Raw genomic sequence first — 20141 nt, forward strand, 5'->3', positions numbered from 1 at the left:
GTGCTCAGATTAAGGGGAGCCTGGCTGAAGATGCCTTTCCCAACTGCACTTAAGCGTTTGTAGTCCTTTAAATCTTGCCACCTTAGAAGTGAGGATGGTGAGACTTCATCTCACATACTTTGAACATGTTATCAGGAGGGATCCGTCCCTGGAGAAGGACATCGTGCTTGATAAAGTTAAGGGTCAGTGAAAGAGAGGAAGACCCTCAACGAGATGGATTAACAGTGGCTGCAACAACGGGCTCAAGCATAACAAGGGTTGTCAGGATGGCGCAGGACTGGGCAGCATATCGTTCTGTTGTACATGAGTCACCATGCGTCAGAAACGACCCGGTGGCGCCTAAAACAACAACAAATCTTGCCCCAAATTGTGAATCAGCCTTTGGAGTACACTACATTAAAGCTTGTTACCTTTTATACTCAGGTATCTTATTAGAGTTATATCTGCAGTAGAAAGAAGTGCTCCAAATGCCGTCAGCGACCATAACTATAGCTCACATTTCTAGGGCACATCCCTGTTTATAAACTGCTTTTACGTATATCCCTGGCAGAGTTCTTAGAGCAATCCCAGGAGGGAGGCATTGCTGTCTCCATTTTAAGGGTGAGGTTGCCGTCTGGACTCTAAATGACAGAGCTAGTCATGGTGAGAGCAGAAATCCCAGTTTTCTAATGTCTGGTCTGCGATCCAGCCATGGAGAAGCCACAGCACTCAGATCATGAGATGACGCAGAGGTCAGCAGCCACGGATAGCAGCTTATCAGAACGGTTTGCATTTTTCCCAGGTGCACTTGCCTTGGAATGTGAGTTCCTGGAGGGCAGGGACGTCCCTTGTTTTGCTGACTGCTGTATATGTGTCCCCAAGACCTAAAGCAATGCCCGACACACAGCAAAAAACAAAAAAAAACCCAAACCCATTGCCGTGGAATCGATTCCAACTCACGGCAACCCCAAATTTCCCATCACCAAGTGTTACGGAGTAGAACTGCTCCATAGCGTTTTCTTGGCTGTGATCTTTACAGATTTACAGATCACCAGGCCTTTCTTCTGTGACACCACTGGGTGGGTTCGAACCGAAACCTTTAACTTAGTAATTGGGGGCAGACCATTTGCACCATCTGGGAGACGCAGCAAGTGCGCGATAATGTTTGTTCAGTAAGTTAATAAACCTATGGCGTTATGGCAAATACCACAGGAACCAAGCTTAGAAATGGGGGCAGAGGTGCACAGACGAGATGATGTTATCAGCTGTCACAGCGGCGATGGTAATCGGGACTGCAAAGACAGTAACCAACTGCACGACTCTTACAGAGAAGTGGGGCCAGGAGGGGCACTCTGAGGAGTCGACCCCCGCTTCAGTCCCAGGAGTTTATTTTATAGTCAATACAGCAAGCAGTAAAGCAATTAACAGAACAATGGGTTTAGGGTGAGTAACCGTAAGTTTCTGGCAAGGGAGAAGGAATTCAGGTAAACAAGCCAATCAGAAACAGGGCAATAGCTTTGGGAAAACAAGTCGTGCCTAATCTCATTCTTATCGCTGACAAGTCTCCAACATGTCGTGTACAGCATAGAGGCCTGTGGGGGCAGCAGCTGTCAATAGTGCAGCCATGTTTAAATGGCATACATCCCGCAATCAGCACTATGTTCTGGGTGAGATCAAGGTTTTGGAGTCAGCCTGACATGGGTTCGAATCCTGGCTCTACCACTTTCTAGCTGTTTGACATTGGACACATGACCTCTCTCTCCCTTCACCTTTCCTAACCTGTAAATTGGGGGTGTAATCTCTTTGGCAGACAGCCAAACACCCGCCCAACCCTCATTTTATAGGAGCAGTTCTCATTCGCATCAGATTTTCATGCTGTGATCTTTCGGAAGCAGATCGCCAGGCCTTTCTTCTGAGGCACCTCTGGGTGAGTTTGACTACTCTTTTGCACATGATAGATGGTCGCTAAGACCCAGGGAAGTGGCAGGATCTTCCTGAAGTCAGACACATCACTCGTGTCATCAGAAAAGGGGCCTGGGGCTCCCACTGCACCTGTCATGCCCTAGGTGACGAAAAGCACTTTTCCTGACTTCCACGGCTCCTTGAGACGGAACCTTGGGAATCGGCTGCTTACTAAAGCTGTTAGGTGCTCAGGTGGCAGCGTCGGTGGCGCTGACACAGCATCACAATGGAGACCTGGCAGCAACGTGAGGCTCTCCGCTGCCCACCATGGACTGCAGGACCCGTGCAGTGGCTGGGCCCACAGCCACCTTAAATCGACTCGGATTCTCAAAGTCAGGCTCACACATACGTGGCTCCTCTGGGGAGGCTGGACCGCAGAGGAGGATGAGCTCTTACAAAAACGTCAACTTTTTAAAAAATGTTTTCAGTAATTGCTGTTCTGTGTCAAGTTTCAGCCTGGTGGGAGTTTCATGTCGGAATGACTTAGTGGGAGGGGATAATGGACAAGTTAATTGCCCTCCTGTAGGTCGAGGTGCTGAGTGATGATGGTGTTCCCGGGTGAGGAGCTTCCCAGGTCTGTCAGCACAGGAGGCCCAGGGACAGCAGAGGGCACAGGAGCAGGAGCGGGGAGAGGACAGGGGCCCCTACTGCAGAGTGGTCCCCACGTCTCCACAGCATCCCCACCACAGCATACACACCCCAGGGGAAAATGCTCCTGGGCAGCCCCACCTCTTCAGGGCTGTGATGCCTGAGTCTGCAGAAACCTCGTGTTGAGGGGGACTGGGGAGCTGCCTGGAAGAGGGATTTTAGAGTTGCCTTCTTCTGGCCACCTACAGTCCCTTCACCAGCCAGCAGAGCCCACCTGGGCCTCTGCCAGGCAGTGCTGGATCTTAAGTGGCTATGAGACGTCCACTAGCTCCCCTTCTGTTTCTTTGTCCCATAGTCACCAGGGGCTTCGTGGAACCTTATTTTTGAGAAGAGATAGCATATTCTAGGACCAGGCTGGGACCAAGAGTGGATTCCATCATCCATCCATCCATCCATCCATCCATCCATCCATCCATCCATCCGTCCATCCCTCATCCACTCATCCATCCATCCACTTATCCATCCATGTATCCATCCATCCATCCATCCATCCATCCATCCATCCATCCATCCATCCATCCATCCATCCATCCATCCACCAGTCCCTCCATCCACCAATCCATCCAACTACTCATCCATCCATCCACTTATCAATCCATCTACCCATCCACCCGCCCATCTATCCATCCATTCATCCATCCATTCATCCACCTATCCATGCATCCACCCACCTATCCATCCATCCATTCATCTCCCATCCATGCACTCATTCCACAAACCCCCACTGAGCACCAACTCTGTGTCCAGTCCTGTGTTGGGCAGCAGGAGATCGAGGTAAGAGAAACACAGTTGCTGCCATCAGAGGATATACGGTCCAGTGGGAGGAGGACACAAACAGATGACCAGATGAGGATGTGAAAGAGTAGCCAGTCTGTGGTCCGCAACCTGAGGAGACAGCAAGGGCCTGGGGATGCTGGTCTGATGGAGAGAAGACCCAGGGAGCTGGTGGTTGCTGCCAGGAATGTCAGTGCCCTCCCAACCCTGGGAAGGAAGGGGGAAGACAAAAGAGGGCTATAACAGTGAGAATGTGGTAGAGTCAGCAAACTGGAAGTCCCAGAGTTTGAAGGTATGGAGGCGGGCACTGGAGGAAGTCACCTGGAAAGGTAGGACGTGGTGACTGGTCGGTGCGTGCTTGGGATTGTGGCCACAGAGTTTAAAGTATGGGCCGTGAGAAAGACTACAATATGGTAATGGCAGTGGACACTGGGATAGGTTGGAGGTCGAATCATCAGAGGAGAATGGGCAGGGCTTTGGAGGGACCATCCACCTGGATGTTGAGGTCATAGGATTATAAGGGGAGTAGAGAGGGGCAGTGGTGGTTCAGTGGTAGAATTCTCACCTTCCATGCAGAGACCTGGGTTCAATTCCCAGCCAACGCACCTCATGCTCAGCCACCATCTGTCTGTCATTGGAGGCTTGCCTGTTGCTGTGATGCTGATGAGGTTTCAGGGAAGTTTCCGGACTAAGATGGACTAGGAAGAAAGCCCTGGTGATCTACTTCTGAAAACTCCGCCAGCGAAAACCCTATGGAACAATGGACAATGGAACATGGTCCCGTCCCCAACTGGTCACGGGGCTGCTACAGGACCAGTTCCATTCCACTGTGCACAGGTTGCTTTAAAAAAATTTTTAAAAAAAGTGCTAGAGAGAGCGATGCCCTCCACAAAGGGCTGGAGGGTGTCCATTTTCAGTTTGGAGCAAGGTCAAGGGAATGTCCGGAGAAAAGTTTCAGGATGTGAGACTGGCCATGAATTCAGAGGGCACCCATTACCCTTCGCCATTGAGTTGATTCCAATTCAGAGCGACCCTATAGGACAGAGTAGAACTGCCCCATGGGGTTTCCAAGGAGCGGCTGGTAGATTTGAACTGCTGACCTTTTGGTTAGCAGCTGTCATGGATTGAATTATGTCCCCCAAAAAATGTGTGTGTCACTTTGACTAGGCGGTGATTCCCAGTATTGTATAGTTGTCCTCCATTTTGTGATTGTAATTTTACGTTAAAGAGAATTAGGGTGGGATTGTAACACCTTTACTAAGGTCACATTCCTGATCCAATGTAAAGGGAGTTTCCCTGGGGTGTGGCCTGTACCACCTCTTATCTTACAAGAGATAAAAGGAAAGGGAAGCAAGCAGAGAGTGGGGGACCTCATACCACCAAGAAAGTAGGGCCGGGAGCAAAGCTCCTCCTTTGGACCCAGGGTCCCTGCGCGGAGAAGCTCTTAGTCCAAGAAGGCCGACAGAAAGAGAAAGCCTTCTCGTGGAGCTGACACCATGAATTTGGACTTTTAGCCTACTTTACCACGAGGAAGTAAACTTCTCTTTGTTAAGCCATCCACTTGTGGTATTTCTGTTATAGCAGCACCAGATGACTAAGACAGTAGCTGAACTCTTAACCACTGCGCCACCGGGGTTCCTCAGAGGGCACAGTGGGAGGGTTTTGAGAGTAGGGGAGAGGTGGGAAAAGGAGCAAGAGAAGGGGAGATACAGAGCTGTATGGGGATAAGGGGTGGCCCGGGAGACTTGAACTTGACATACAGAGAGACAAAGAGCACAATGAGATTAGTCCCCCGGACCCAAGGCAGACAGTGGAGGGAGGCGGTGAGTGGTAGGAGTTTTGCCGGGGGCCCCAGTTGGTTCCTGCTGGCAATAAGGAGTTCAGTTAAGAGTGGTCTTACCCAAGGACACTCCTGGGGTCCTAGTGGAAGCATGAAAGCTGGGCAATGGGTGGTTTTACCCCAGTTCCTGGGGTCCTATAGTGTCAGGTGATAGAGACCGGCAGAGGGTACTGGATGCTTTTCATGCCCACTGGCGCCCCTTCACACAGCTGCCCCTTCTCTGAGGCATTGCCCTGGACCAAATGGGAACTGCCTCAGCAGTTACACCCTCCCCTGTAACCATGGCCAATGATTGACTGACATGGAGGGCATAGAACGGCCCCTGGCCTCCAGGTGGGGCCACCTCTGTGATGAGCCATGCTCCAGTGTTCCCCTTTGTGAATCAACGTTTGAAATATATTACATTAAATATACCAGCTGCTGCCGGTCTGCAGCTGGACCACAGCCTTGCCCCTTTTCCCAGGAAGTCACCTTCTGTGGGCCCTTTGTGCATTTGAGGGGCTAGCCTCTGGAGAAGGACATCATGCTTGGTAAAGTAGAGGGTCAGTGAAAAAGAGGTGGGCCCGCAATGAGACGGACTGACACAGTGGCGGCAACAATGGGCTCAAACATAGCAACGATTGTGAGGATGGCGCAGGACCAGGCAGTCTTTCGTTCTGTTGTGCATGGGGTTTCCATGAGTCAGAATCGTCTCAATGGTATCTAACAACGACAACCACCTACCTGAGAGTCCTGGTGTGCAGTGGTGAATTTCTTGGCTGCTAACTGAAAGGTCAGTGGTTCGAACCCGCCAGCTGCTCGGTGGGAGAAAAGACATGGCGATCTGCTCCCATAAAGATTGTTGATTTTGTTAGTTGCCATTGAGTTGATTCCGTCTCATAGCGACCCCATGTGACAGAGTAGAACTGCCCATAGGGTTTTCTAGGCTGTAATCTTCGCGGAAGCAGACTGCCACATCCTGGAAAGATTACGGCCTTGGAAACCCTACGGGGCCCGTTCTACTCTGTCCTATAGGGTCACTTTGAACTGGAATCAACTCCACTGCACACAACAACGTAACTAACACACAGGATGAGTGCACTGAATATTAAAAGGCAAGGAGCTGGGAACTTGTGCTTTTGGACAAGACGGAGTAAAAGGTACTGAATTTACTCCCCTGCCTGAAGCAACTAAAAAATTGGACAAACCATCGAAACAATGGTTCTCAAGACTGGACATCAGGCAGCCAAGAAGAGCAAGACGCTCCTTGAGTCCAGGCAACTTAAGTCTTTCTGAAACAACACAGGGTTCAGTTTAAAAGTAAATAAATGCAGGCACACAAACAGAAATCTGTACACTAACGTTCACTGCAGCACTTTTCACAATAGCCAAAAGGTAGAAACAACGGAAATGTTCATCAGCAGATGAATACCCAAAATGTGGTACATACACACAACGGAATGTTGTTGTCGTGTGCCGTCAAGTCAATTCCAACTCATAGCGACCCTATGGAATATTGCTCAGCCATAAAGAGAAATGAAGTTCAGATGCATGCCACAACTGGAATGGATCTTGAAAACATCATGCTGAGTGAACTAAGTCAGTCGGAAAAGGACAGATGTGATATGGTCTCATGTATATGAAATAAACAAATACGTAGAAACCAAAGATTATTACTGGTCACCAGGTGGGGGAGAGAGGGGGATAGGGGAGTCTTTGCTCAGAGGTCAGTGAGTTTATGTTCATGGTTGTGGAATGATCCCAGAAGGAGAGTCAGGAATGCTACCACACTGGAATCGTCCATGTAGAAATTGAATTGGCAAATGCTTTGTTGTGTATATTTTCACAATAATTTTTTTTTTAAGTGAATAAATGTTGATTCCTCCCAGGTGTCCAGGCTTTCTCCACCCCCTTCCTTTGTCCTCACTGTCCCCCACTTGGAAAGCTCTGTCTCCCCTGGAGGCCTTTTCAGGTCATCCTGACCGGATCCCCCTCCTGCCCCCTCTCTAGGTCCCTCCTTCTCCAGCTCGAGCTCCTGATGGCAGCACTCTGTCTCACTCCTTCTCTCAGTTTCCCCCTCTACCTCCTGGGGGACTCCCACCTCTCCCCCAAGCCCCACAAGATCAGCTGTGTTGACGTTTGCTCGGTGGACTTAGTGAGTGTTGGGTGGAGACAAATGAGACAGGTATACAAATACTTATCCCTAAAAAAAGCGCACGGAGAGGAAGTGTTTGGGATGTAGTCCGAGTAAGTGTGAGGCGCAGGTGCTTCCTGAATCCTCGGGATAAGTTTCAGCGGGATGTGAGTGAGCAGGCCCAGGTCACCTGGACCTACTCCGGTCTGCTGTTCACTCCTTGGACCACCTGGGCCCTCCCTGGGTCTCAGTGTTTTTTTCCTGTGTAAGATGAAGGAGTGGGGCTAGGCGGTTCTAAGGTTCCTGACGGCAACTTTGATGCCTCTTGGCGCCTTCCCTAAGCCCATAGTGACAAGGAAGAATCAGTATTAACGTAGCTGAAATGGGGACATTCTAAGTTTCAGCCCGACTGGGTCCTGATTTCTGAACTTTTCACTTTTTCTACGGAGTACCGGGGAAAGAGGCCGGGTTCCGGGTGCCGAAGTGACTGCATCTTCTTCAACCAAACCTCCCCCTGTCCCCAAAACCAAAAAACCTGTTGCCATCGAGTGATTCCAACTCATAGCGACCTATAGGACAAAGTAGAACTGCCCCACAGGGTTTCGAGCTGCTCGCCTTTTGGTTAGCAGCCAAGCTCCTAATCAATGCGCCACCTGCCCCTGCCCGCAACAACCCCCCAAATTGCAGTTCCTGCAGCTATACCACGTCTCTAGGGAGCCCCAGCCCCGCTCTAAAGTTGCGGTTCTGCCCGGCGTCGCGAGGCCCCGGCGTGGTTGCCTGGGCAACGCCCACGGGCCACCGCGGGGCTTCTTGGGCCGTGTAGTTCGCCGGCGGTCGTGCCTCGGCCGGCAGGGCCGGGAGGGACTACAATCCCCAGAAGTCCACGCGGCGGGGCGCGGCGGGGCGGGGCCCTGGGGGGCGGGGCTTCGGTGTTCTCCCGGAGGGCCGCGCGGGTCCCAGGCGCAGATGAAGATGGCGTCACGGGGGTTCCAGCTTCTGCTGCTCCCGCTGCTGCTGCTCGGGCCCGCGCCGGCGGCCGGCCACGGCGGCAAGTACTCGCGGGAGAAGAACGAACCCGCGCCGCCCGCGAAGCGCGAGCCGGAGGCGTTCCGGATGGAGAAGCTGAACCAGCTGTGGGAGAAGGCCCAGCGGGTGAGCGGCCCGGGGGCGGGGAGCAGAGTCCTCTGTCGCGACGGCGGGCCTGGGCTCGGCCTGGTGCGCTCCGAGTCCGCCCGGCGCCAGGGCCGCGGTGAGGGCCTGTGAAAGGACCTGTAAAAGGCCTCTTACAGGTGGTGCCGGCCCCTGGCCTCGCTTAGGGCTTTTGTGGGGTACAAACCCTTAAACCCTTGGCGAATCGTCACTGAGGTGTCTGGCGGGTGGTATCACGCAGCCGTTTGCAGCAAAAACTAGAGACCCAGACCTTGGCGACGCTTGCTGAGGCCTCGGTGCCAGCAGTCTCCTGGGATGTCAGCACAGCCGAAGACAGACCCGGGAAGGTCAGGTGGTTGGTTCCCCACCCCCAGCCTGCCCCGTACATACAAGCTGCCTTCCCCTGCTGAAGAGGGTCTGGGCCTTAGCTCATCTGCCTTCCAGTTCTTTGTCTTTTCTCTTGCATTATATCTCTCTCTACAAAGACACAGGAGCCCTGGCGGCGCAGCGGGTAAGAGCTATGGCTGCTAACCAAAAGGTCGGCAGTTGAATCCACCAGCCTCTCCTTGGAAACTCTATGGGGCAGTTCTACTCTGCCGTATAGGGTTGCTAGGAGTCGGAATCGACTCGACGGCAATAGGTTTTGGTTATATGGGTGGTACAAACCGTTAATGCTGCTACCTGAAAGGTTGGGGTTCAAATCCAGCCATAGATGCCTCAGAAGAAAGGCCTGGCTGTCTACTTCTGAAAACTCAGCCACTGAAAACCCTTTGGAGCTCATTTTGAATGAGAGGTGACTGCACCTCAGCTGGCTACGGTTATTCGATGGTCTTGGGCCTAAAGGCATGTGGGGGACGGCAGCGGTTCTTTGTTGTTCACTTGGGGAGAGGGTATGGTGAGGTTGGAGGAGATGGGTTAGGCTTAGAAGACATAAAACACAAGACCCAAGGAGTGCTAAAAGCCAGGAGATGAGCAATCACCTTGACCTTCATTGCAGAGATGAAGATCTTGAGACCTGGAGGAAGGCCCCTCCCCCTAGGCCACCGAGCCGGTAGGAGCAGGGTCTGGCCTGCAGCTTTCTAAGGTTGTGAGACCCTGGACAAGCCACCCTCCCCATGAACATAATGGCTTTGTCATTAGTGAAATGCCTGTTTCCTTGTTCCCCGGGGGCCTGGGAGCTTTATCTCTGAAATGAGGAGGGGCAGATTAGATGGTCTGTTATGGCTTGCTAGAGTCTTTGAGAGGAGAGTAAATAGCTGAGAAGTAAGGACTAAGTTTTGGAAGAGAGAAGAGGAGAAGCTGGCAGGGAAGGAGGGACGGGTGGAGGAAGACTGCCCTCGGGGGCACCAGATTGATGCCAGGTGATCCATCCAGCAGGCCCTCCGAGGGCTTCTCCCTGGCCCAGCACTGTGCCCAGACTTGTGTCCTTGAAAGGATTCTGCTGGGGGGTGGGGTGGCGGGCACTTGGGCTGGAGGGGTGGCGATGGAGGGGCTTTGGAGGGCCTGGGGACACAGGCCTGATTTGAGGGTAGGAACGCCTCCAAGCAGCAGGGAACAGGAGTGACAGCCTGCTGGCCAGGGCCTTCCCTTGCTCACCTTTGTCCCCTGAGTGGCCCACCTGTGATGGGCATGCCTTACACCTGTCGTTGCCTGACAGGCAGGCTGAGGATTTGAGAACCAACGGGGAAGTGACTGGTTGTGTTGGGGTAGTGTGTGCTGGAGCCCCAGAACCTGCAGGGTGCCCCTTTGCTCTTGGACTCTGGCCCCCAGCCCTCTACCCACCCCGCAGCTGGCTAGGTCAGCCCTGCTGGGCCCTTGGGCTGCTGTGCCTGTGCTTCCCTGGTGGACCCAGGCCTGGCCTGGGCATCTTCCTCACCTTCTCTTGTGGCTTCCTCACCTGCCTGCTCTCCCGCACTCCGCCCACCTGGCCCATGCTGTTAGGTCTCACATCCCAGCTCTCCCAAGGCCTGATTGAGGGAAGCCCCCCAGCCCCGCCTGGTGCCGAGTCCTCGGCTATCAGACCTGATGGCCTTTCCCCCAGCCCTGAGGTACTAGTCCTGAGAACGTCTTTTTTGCCGAACAGAATTTGAAGGTGCTCCAGGGCATTCCTGTTGCCCACCCTGCTTCTGGGGAGCCCGTGCCTGGTGGGCACACTAGTGAGCCGTGCTGCCTGGTGTTTTCCTTCTTGATGGTGTGGTGGGTAGAGCCGGGCCCTCCACGCTGGTTCCAGAGGCATTAGGCCCTGGCCTGGCCAGGGGGCCCTCAACCTGGCTCACAGTCACCGTCCTCATCCTTGTTGTGAACGTGACCGATGGTGGTGATATTCATCTGGGTGGTTGTCAGGCTTCATTTCTTGCTCTTTGCAGGGCCAGGGTCCTGGGGTGGAGTGGCCACGAGCACAGTGGGGACAAGAGGCCCATGGTGCTGTCATCAGTCGGCATAGGCTGGGAATTGTGCACACATCCTTGTCAACCTCTGCTGCCTACCCAGAGCCCAGTGCCGCTCGTGCATGTGGAGAAAGGGGGGCCTTCTTGAGTGGTGGTCTCCTTAGCTGCAGGCACTTACCTGGGGCAGGTGAACTCTGCTGTTACAGAGAAGCCTTTCATAACCTACCTTGTAACTTTCACGCACCAGCCGAGAAGATCGTATCCTTTCTGTGATTCGGTGTATGAACGTATGAACGCATTGCTGTTTTGTTTCCTGTGTGACTTTGTATCGTAGTGTATCGTGACCGGTTGTGTGTGTCAGGTAGAGCCGTGTTCCAGGGACTTTGCAGTGGCTGTGACCTTGTGGAAGCAGGTCTCCAGGCCCTTCTCCTGGGACCTTCAGCACATGTGTGTCCCGGAATGTAGGGCAGACAGAGTCTGATGGCATTCCCGCCGGCCCGGGGGGTGGGATTCCTGTTTGTCATGCGCGTGCCAGCACGGTGCAGGCCCCAGGAGACTCTGGAGCATGCGCTCCATCTCGGGGACCGGGTGACTGCCCGTTGCGCCATCGCCCAGCATCTGCAGGTTTGCTTTCTGCAAGGTCACCCACCCGGTTCCTGTTGTAAAGTGCTGAGAGAGCTGATGATGGGAACTTGGGTTTCCTCTGCCACCAGCGCGGGCCTGGGACGTCCTCGAGTGTGGCAAGACTGCAGTTGAGGGAGGCCGCCTGGGGCTCTGGGGTGGGGCGAGCTGGCAGAAGTCTTCTCCAAGGGGGCTTCTTGTGGAACCACCCTGTGTTCATGGAGATTTGGGGTTGGTTTTCTCTCGTCAGGTGGCCATGTATTCAGGGTGTTGGGGGAAATTCCGGAGCAGGTCCACACTGTGCCAGTGCAGAGGCTCACGGGCCTGGGAGGGGACGGTCGGGCCTGGGAGGGGACGGTCGGGCCTGGTCACTTAGGCTGTCATCAGGCCTGAGTGATCAGGCTGTGTGGAAGGCCGGTGTGTCCAGAGAAGCAAGGCATGCAGTCAGGCGTGCAGGGTGCTCACCTCTGTAGGTACTGAGGACACCAGAACACCTGCTTGTCACTGCTTTTGTGTGTGTCCATGCTCTTGTCCCCTGGGCATCAGGGTCCAAGCAAGGACGCTGAGGGCAGGAGAGGACAGCCAGGGCCGAGCTGCAGCCTCTCTGACCCTCTGCAGTGGGAGAGAATTTTCCAGACCTGCCCCTGGCGGGACCCATGGTGGGATGGTCTCCTCACAGCAGCGTGAGGTCGGCGGACAGGCCTTCTTGTCCTGGAGCTTGGAGGACTGAAGGCCGGGCACAGGCAATTGGCTGGAAGGGGCACCCGGGCCCCGCTGCCCTGCGCTGTGGCGGTGTCTGCAGCAGGCAGGCCATAGCACCTGCCAGGTGGCCATGTCCTGCCCGTGAGGTGGGGCCTTGCTGTCTGACGGTCTCGGGCCAGCACCCGGAAGCGCTGATATTAAGCACGCCCGGGAACACGTGAGCCACCGTCTGCCCCCCCCAACCATGGTCCCCTGTGCCCCCTGAGCTGGCGGCTGGGGAGGTGGACACCAGCCTAGCAAGCTGCAGCTCCAGGGTCTGGGCTCGCTCCCCCCGCCCCCGCCCTCCTCCGCTTCCTGGGGGCAGAGGGAAGGCAGCCCTCGGGGGTGAGACTGACAGGCTCTCGCGCCTGCCGCCTGACGGGGCCGTCTCCACGTCTCCAGAGGGAGGGCCGTCCTCCACCTGAGTGTCGGGAGGATGCGGACGGGGCTGGCTGGAGAGTCTCAGGAGCAGGCGTCTGACACGCACGTGACTCGGTGCTCCGGCCCAGGATGGGGGTCGTTGGGTCCAGGCGCGCGGCCCTCTCCACACGTCGGCTTGTCTAGCGGTCACGGCTGGTTGCCTTACTGCCTAAAGTTTGACAGATTTTTTCTGGCATTTGCTTTCTGTTAACTTTCTTTTAACTTGAAATGTTAAAGTTCAGTATCCAGAGAAGGGTCCGGGAAATGGTGCCAGGTCTCGTCACTGACCTGTCTTTTCCTCCCTTCTGGTCACTTCCTGCTGATTTGTGGCCTCTGCCAAGCGGGGCATTGTCCACCCTGATGGCTGAGGCTTCTCCGTGTCAGAGGAGGCTGACAGTGGACAGCGGCCCGTTCCTGTGAGGTGCACCTGCTCGCCCACGTGTCTCTGCCAAGCCCACGGCCCACAGCAGAGGCGCGGGTGAGGCCGCGAGCAGCAGGCAGCTCCTTCCTGGGTCTGTGCAGTCAGGCCACTGTCCCCGGGGAAGCTGTTGGGTGGACTTGGGTTTCTGGGTGATGCCGTGTCTGGAACGTGGCCCCGAGCGGCCCCCGTTGGTGGTTCCCCGTGTGTACTGTGTTGTCAGTGACCCGGGCTCTGCAGTCTCTACCCTGACACTCGTGTCTGGCCCCGCAGCGCTCCAGGCCTGCTTTCTTGCGGGTGTGCTGGTCGCCACGTGCCGGCCTTCATCCTCTCTCCTGCCTTCCTTCCAGCTCCACCTTTCCCCCGTGAAGCTGGCCGAGCTCCACGCTGACCTGAAGATTCAGGAGCGGGACGAGCTCAGCTGGAAGAAGCTGAAGATCGAAGGGCTGGACGAAGATGGGGAGAAGGAGGCCAGACTCATCCGCAATCTCCACGGTATCTTTGTTTTTAACATGAAGGGAGCCGCCACAGGCCTCTCGTTCCTGGTCGGCCGGTTCTGTTGATGCCGTTCCACGATACGCTGTGGCTGACCGAGGGGGGCGGCCGGCCGGTGCGGCCTCATGGTCGCTTGGCTCCAAGGACAGCATGCTGGAGGGCCGGGCCCCGTACCCCGGCATTCTCTGAGTATTGTCAGCACACGCAGGGAGTTCGGGGCAGGTGGGGACAGCAGACGGCACGGGTGTGTCCCAGGGTCTGGAGGTTATGGGGGCCACGCCCGAGGTCTGGTAGGAGAGCGGCTTCCTGTGGGCTGTGGCGCAAGGCCAGGAGTTGCTCTTTGCTGAGTCTTCAAGGAGGGATGGGGCAGTCATCCGCTCAGCTACCAGGGCTCACGAGACACGTGTTCTCAGGGCCCAGGGGTTTGAAAAAAGCAGTTGGGCAAACGGGCTGTGGTTGCTTCTCAGGCCCCTCCCGTGTGCCTTCCCCCTTGTCCTTCGGCCCCTCAGCGCCGGCTAGACCGTCAGCGGCTGAGGCAGGTCCACACGCATGCCCACGCGTCACGGAGAAGCTCAGAGGCACATCCGGGGCTGGTGGTTCTGAGCTCGTCTTCCTTTTATCAGCGTGTGTGTGCGTGGGGGGTGTGCATGGGTGTACACGTGTGTGTGATCGTGTGCATTTATGGTGTGCGTACACGTGTGGGATGTGTGTGTTGTGTCTCTCTGTCCTCTGGGCTGGTGGTACCTGGTACCTGAGCTTGGGCAGGAGACCTCAGACGGGAGACCAGGAACAAGGGTGTGTGTGTGCTGTGTGCACCTTGCTGTGTGGGGTGTGTGTGTGTCCACCTGCCCTCTGGGCCTGTGGGAGCTGGTACCTGGGCCTGAGCAGGAGGCCAGGAACAAGGCTGGATTCAGCAGAGTGACAGGGTCCCAGTGAATTGAAAGGCCAGGACAGGGTCCAGGCTGGAGGTCCTTGTGCCAGGCTGGCCCTCGCCACCGTCACAGGTACTAGCACAGACTGTCTGGTGCCCCTGACCAGGTTCCAGACTGGGGCTTGCTGTGCCATCGTTCTGAGAGGAGGGTGAAGGGACCCAGGTTGCCAGAGGAGCAGGGGCCGGATGGGCGTCCTGGCGTGTTTGGGGTGGAGGACCCGGGCTGCTTATCCCACCATAAGAGCACGTGGTTACTGGGCGACCTGGGGCAGTGAGTCAGCAGGGAGGAGCTGAGCTTGAGCAGAAGCAGGCCTCCTCGGGAGATGCCCAGGGCCAGCTCTCCGCGGCCATTCAGCTCACTGGGGATGCCCCGCTCTCCTCTCTTGGTGGGCTCCCAGTGCTGACTGCCCGCCCGCCCACGGGGCAGCCTCAGCCCTTCAGAGGGTCCTTGTATACAGATGGGTGATCGGGCAGCTGCACCACAAGGCTCTGGGGCCAGCCTCGGCCCTTCAGAGGGTCCTTGTGTACAAATGGGTGGCAGAATCTCATAGATCGAGAGCCTGTTAGGGTGACTTCAGAGGGTGACAGCCCCATCCGGAGCCTTCAGACCAGGTGGTAGGGGCAGACTGCTGCCTGGGACCTGTCCAAGGTCTGTGCCGTCTCGGCTTGCACCCCCGGTGGTGGTGTGGGTGCAGATGTTCTCCTTGAGTCCAGGTGAGAAGCTGAGGTGCAGGGCATTGACTCAGCCTCATTCCCTCGGCCAGTGAGGGATATAGCAGGATTTGACCCCAGGAGGCTGGAGGTGGACAGAGGATGGGACAGAGTGAGGAGTCAGGGCTGGAGGCCCCTGTGGATTCACAGTAGGGGTGCAGGTGAGGGGTGGGGGCAGAGGAGGAGGTGCCAGGCGGGGGGCTGTGGAGGCAGAATTTCAGGAGAGCCGTGTGGGGGCTGTCTACGAGGGGCTCAGGTCCAGGAGGGGCTGTGGCAGAGGTCAGGTGGGTCACCAGCTCAGACAATGAAGTCACCGAGGATGGCTGAGGTGGTTGCAACTGGAAGGGAGCCAGGTTTGGGGCTCCTGGAGGCTGGGATGCAGCCCTGGGGGCAGTGGGGCCTGGTAGAGCCCCGCCCCGCCCAGAGGAAGGAGGAGAGGGGTCAGCCCACCCCACGAAGGTTGGTGTGGTTAGGCCAGCCTGGGTGAGGAGAAAATGGTGGGGGGCTTGGCCAGGACGACCGAGTTCCAGGGAGACCAGCAGAGGACTTGTCTGCAAGAGCTGCTGCCTGGCTTAGGGCTGGCCCAGCTGACTTTGCAGCCAGATTCCTTTAGGAAGTGTTTTCCCTTAAGTAAAAACATGATTTTGATTGTCAGAAAACCATCCCCCAGCCGTTGCTCCCATCCACCCAGCCAGCCGTTACTCAGCGCTGGGACTGGAAGGTCTGTGAAGCTGACCGTAAAAATAGTCCCACCAGGGACCTTTGTCCCAGCAGTACCCGCCCGTGGCACCCTGACTCAGCGCGGTCGATGGAGGAGTCAGGCGGGTGCCTTGGGAGAGGAATACACAGCAGCCTTGTCTCGGGGGGCAGGGGTGTCCAGGCTTGTCACCCAGAACCTGAGGTGAGGGCAAGGCTGCCGGAAAGCAAGGGGTTCGAGTAGCGGGCATGTGTGGAAGCCCAGACCCGGGCGTCACGCAGACTGAGGAAACCACTGGTAAAGCCTTTCTGTTTCTCTCTAGTCATCTTGGCCAAGTACAGGCTGGACGGGAGGAAGGACGCCCAGGTGGTCAACACCAACTACCTCCAGGACGGTACCGAGGAGGAGGGCCTGGAAGACCCGCGGCTGGAGAAGCTGTGGCACAAGGTACCCTTGGCTTCTTCCAGAAACCCATGTTTATACTGTCGCGTGGACGGTTAGGGATGGGGGCTGCTGGGGGCTCTGCTTCTGCTCTACCCTTGAGAAAGGCCGTGTTTGCTGTGTGGGGAACCCCATAAGGTGGGGGAGTCTCGTGGATACAGGGGCTCCCTAGTGAAGCCGCCAGGCTCTTTCTGTGATTTTCGTTTTCCTGCGAACAGTCTCCTTTCCTGTCAGGCACTGTTCTCACGCAGTGAGCATTTCGTCCTCAGCAGAGGACTTCTGTTCAGCATGTCGCCCTTAGTGTCACTGGTGGCCAGCGAGTCGATTCTGACTCCTGGCAGCCCCGTGTGCGCAGAGTAGAACTGCTCTGTAGGGTTTTCAAGGCTGTGACCTTTCAGGAGCAGACCCCCAGGCCTGGATGGGTTTGAACTGCCGAGCTTTCGGCCAGTAGTGGAGCGCCTAACCGTGTGTGGGAGACCTTCAGATACGGAGAGATGCTTTGTAGCACGTCGTCACACCGCACAGGGCCTGGCACAGCACGGGCTGGAGTTTTACTCTGGTGTGAGATTTGATTTTTTTTCCCTTCTAAAGTTTATTTATTTTGTGATTGCAGAGAATATACACAGCAAAACGTACACCATAGAACAGTTTCTACATGTACAGTTTAGTGACACTGATCACATTCTTTGAGTTGTGCAACCATTTTCACCCTCCTTTTCTGAGTTGTTCCTCCCCCATTAACATAAACTCACTGCTCTCTCAGGTTCCTATCTAATCTTTTGAGTTGCTATTGTCAGTTTGATCCCATATAGATCTTTCAAAGAGCATAGTGCTCAAGGCAGATCTTTTTTACTAGTTAAGCTAAACTATTGTTTGGTTTTAAGAAGACTTCAGGGAATGTTTTTGGTTGGAGGTTTAAAGATTATCTCAGGGCAGTAGTTTCAGGGGTTTATACACCCTCCATGGCTCCAGAAAGTCTGGAGTGCATGAGAATGTGAAATTCTGTTCTGCGTTTTCCCCCTTTTGATCAGGATTCATGTATGGCGTCTTTGATCAAAATGTTCAGTAATGGTAGCCAGGCAACATCCAGTTCTTCTGGTCTCATGGCAGAGGAGGCAGTTGTTCATGGAGACAGTTAGCCACACATTCCATTTCTTCCTCCAATTCTTGACTCTCCTTCTGTTGTTCCAGGCAGATAGAGACAAGGTGTTGTGCTTTGGATGGTTGCTTGCAAGCTTTTAAGACCCCACGCGCTACACAGCAAACTAGGAGGTAGAAGAGAGGCACTAAACACATTATTAGGCCAATTAAGTGGGATGTCTCATCAAACTAGGACCCTGAACCTCCAAGCCAAGGAACCGAATCCCATGAGGTGTTTGGTTGTACATAAGCAGCCTCAGTAGCTACTCTTTTTTTTGTCATTGGGGTAACTATATCCCCAAGCGTTCAACTTTTTATAGGTGTACAACTTATTAACAGCAATTAACAATAATTGGCTGTGCAACCCTACCCATAAACAATGCAATTTTTCCATCACCATTAACCCCCTTTTTCCCCCTCCCTCCCGCCCCTGGTAACCACTCATAAACTTTGGTCTCTGTATATTTGCCCTTTCTTCTCTTTTTATAGAAGTGAGATCATACAGTATTTGTCCTTTTGTGATTTGCTTCTTTTGCTCAGCATAAAGTCTCCCAGCTCTGTCCGTGCTATAACATCTATCGAGACTTCGTTTCTCCCACTGGCCAAGTAGCAGTTCATTGTATTTTTGTTCTCCATTTTGTTTATCCATCATCTGCTGATGGGCACTGAGGTAGTTTCCACCTTTTGGCTATTGTGAATAGTGCTGCAGTGAACATTGGTGTGTTTTGAGGTACCACCACACTGTTTTCCACAATGGCTGTACCATTTTGCACTCCCACCAGCAATGGGTAAGGATTCCAGTTTCCTCACATCCTCACTGTCTTAGGCTGGGTTCTCTAGAGAAGCAAAACCAGTGCAGCAGATAAATATATATATATATAGAGAGAGAGAGATTTATGTAAAGGAAATGACTCACACGGTTGTAGAGGCTGGAAAGTCCCAAGTTTGTGGGTCAAGCCGGAGGCTTCGCCCAACTCACATAGCCACAGATTATGGTGAGCCCAAGATCAGAAGGTCAGATAGGAGGCCTCTGGCTCACAGGCTGTAGAGGCTGATGAATCCCAAGATTGGCAGGTAAGCTGCTGGCTCAAGTCCCAAGAATCAGAGGTCAGATGAACAGGAGCCAGCTGCAGGATCCAGAGCAAGCAATGGCCAGCGACCCTTGCCGGGAAGTCCACCTATATTGGATGCAGGTCACATTCCCAATGAAACTCCCCTTCAGTTGACTGGCTGCTCACAACAGAGCTCATCATGGAGGTGATCACATTACATCAGATCTCATTATGGAGGTGATTACATCATTAAAAGGCTGCCTAGCTACATCAAAACTGCCAGACCACAGAGAATCATCTCCAGCCAGGTTGACACACAACACTGACCGTCACACCAACACGTTATTTTCTGGTGTTCTGTTTTTTTAATCTTAGCCAGCCTAGTGGGAGTGAAATGGCATCTCATTGGGGTTTTGATTTGCATCTGTCTGATGGCTGATGACGCTGAGCATCTTTTCATGCGTTTGCTGGCCATTTGAATGTCCTCTTTGGTGAAATGTCTGTTCAAGTCCTTTTCCCATTTTATGTTTAGGTTATTTGTCTTTTTGTCATTAAGTTATTGAAGTTGTATATATATTTTGGTTATTAGATTCTTGTCAGATACATGGTTTCCAAAGATACTGTCCCAGTGGGTAGCTTGTCTTTTCACTTTTTTGGTAAAGTCTTTTAAAGAACAAAAGTTTTTCATTTTTATAAGGTCTCATTTATTTACTTTGTCTTTTGCTGTGTGTGCTTTTGTTATGAGATAGTCCATTGCTGAGTGCTAGGCCTGACAGTGTTGCCCTTGCCGTTCGTCTACAGATGCTGTGGTTTTAGTTTGCACATTCGGGTCTTTCATCCATTTTGAGTTTGTCTTTGTGTATGGCGAGAGCGTATTACTTTTAATTTCCCAGAACCCTTGAGGCAGACAGAGAATGGGGTGGCCTCACCATGGTGTTCGGGGAGGGTTGAGGCAGCGCTGGCCTCCACATGCGCTTCTCTGTGGTGCACAAACCTCTGTGTGGGTGGGGGCCGGGCTCAGGCTCTGGGGTCTGCCGACGAGGCGTTGGCTCAGTCCGGCTCCTGGTCCAGAGCCCCCTCCTGAGGCACATCGATTAGGGTCTGAACATTGGCGCTCTCGTCCCCCCATCTTCCGTGGTCATGGGGGATGGGCCCCAGCCACCGTGGGGAGGGAGGGAGAGACCTGCCCCCTCCACACCACAGCCGCGCAGTGTAGCTGTCCCCGCACCGAGCCTCAGACGCAGAATTGCTCTTCCCCTCTTGTTTTCCTGCCACACGCACCTCCTGGTGCAGGCACGCGGGTGTGAGGGCTGGCCCTGTGAGTCCCTGGGCCTGACAGGGACGTACCTCCGGGAGCAGGGACCGGCCGCTGGGGCTCGGACGGGTGGGTCCATGCGGTTCTTGAGGAGTTTTCACTTGGGCCCTTTCTCCATCTCAGGCGAAGACCTCTGGAAAGTTCTCCAGTGAAGAGTTAGAGAAGCTGTGGCGGGAGCTGAAACATCACACAGAGAAAGTGCGCGAGTACAGCGTCCTGCTGGAGACCCTGAGCAGAACCGAAGGTGCTCCTGGGCCTGCACCCCGCAGCGCGGCCCCTCCACCCGGCCCTCCTGGGCCTGCACCCC

General features: G+C 54.6%; 1 protein-coding gene across 1 annotated transcript in view; it reads left to right on the forward strand.

Annotated features, from left to right (window-relative positions):
- The first annotated feature begins 8277 nt into the window (after positions 1-8277).
- Positions 8278-20141, forward strand: part of LRPAP1 (LDL receptor related protein associated protein 1) — a 19162-nt gene continuing 7298 nt past the window's right edge. Inside the window, 4 exon segments of the mRNA XM_023737977.1 lie at positions 8278-8468; positions 13403-13547; positions 16209-16333; positions 19958-20078. Of these exon segments, the coding sequence (XP_023593745.1) occupies positions 8283-8468; positions 13403-13547; positions 16209-16333; positions 19958-20078 (577 nt within the window). The 5' untranslated portion in view covers positions 8278-8282.

The sequence above is a fragment of the Trichechus manatus genome, unplaced genomic scaffold (assembly GCF_000243295.1).
Source record: "Trichechus manatus latirostris isolate Lorelei unplaced genomic scaffold, TriManLat1.0 scaffold00111, whole genome shotgun sequence".
In the NCBI taxonomy this organism is placed as follows: Eukaryota; Metazoa; Chordata; class Mammalia; order Sirenia; family Trichechidae; genus Trichechus; species Trichechus manatus.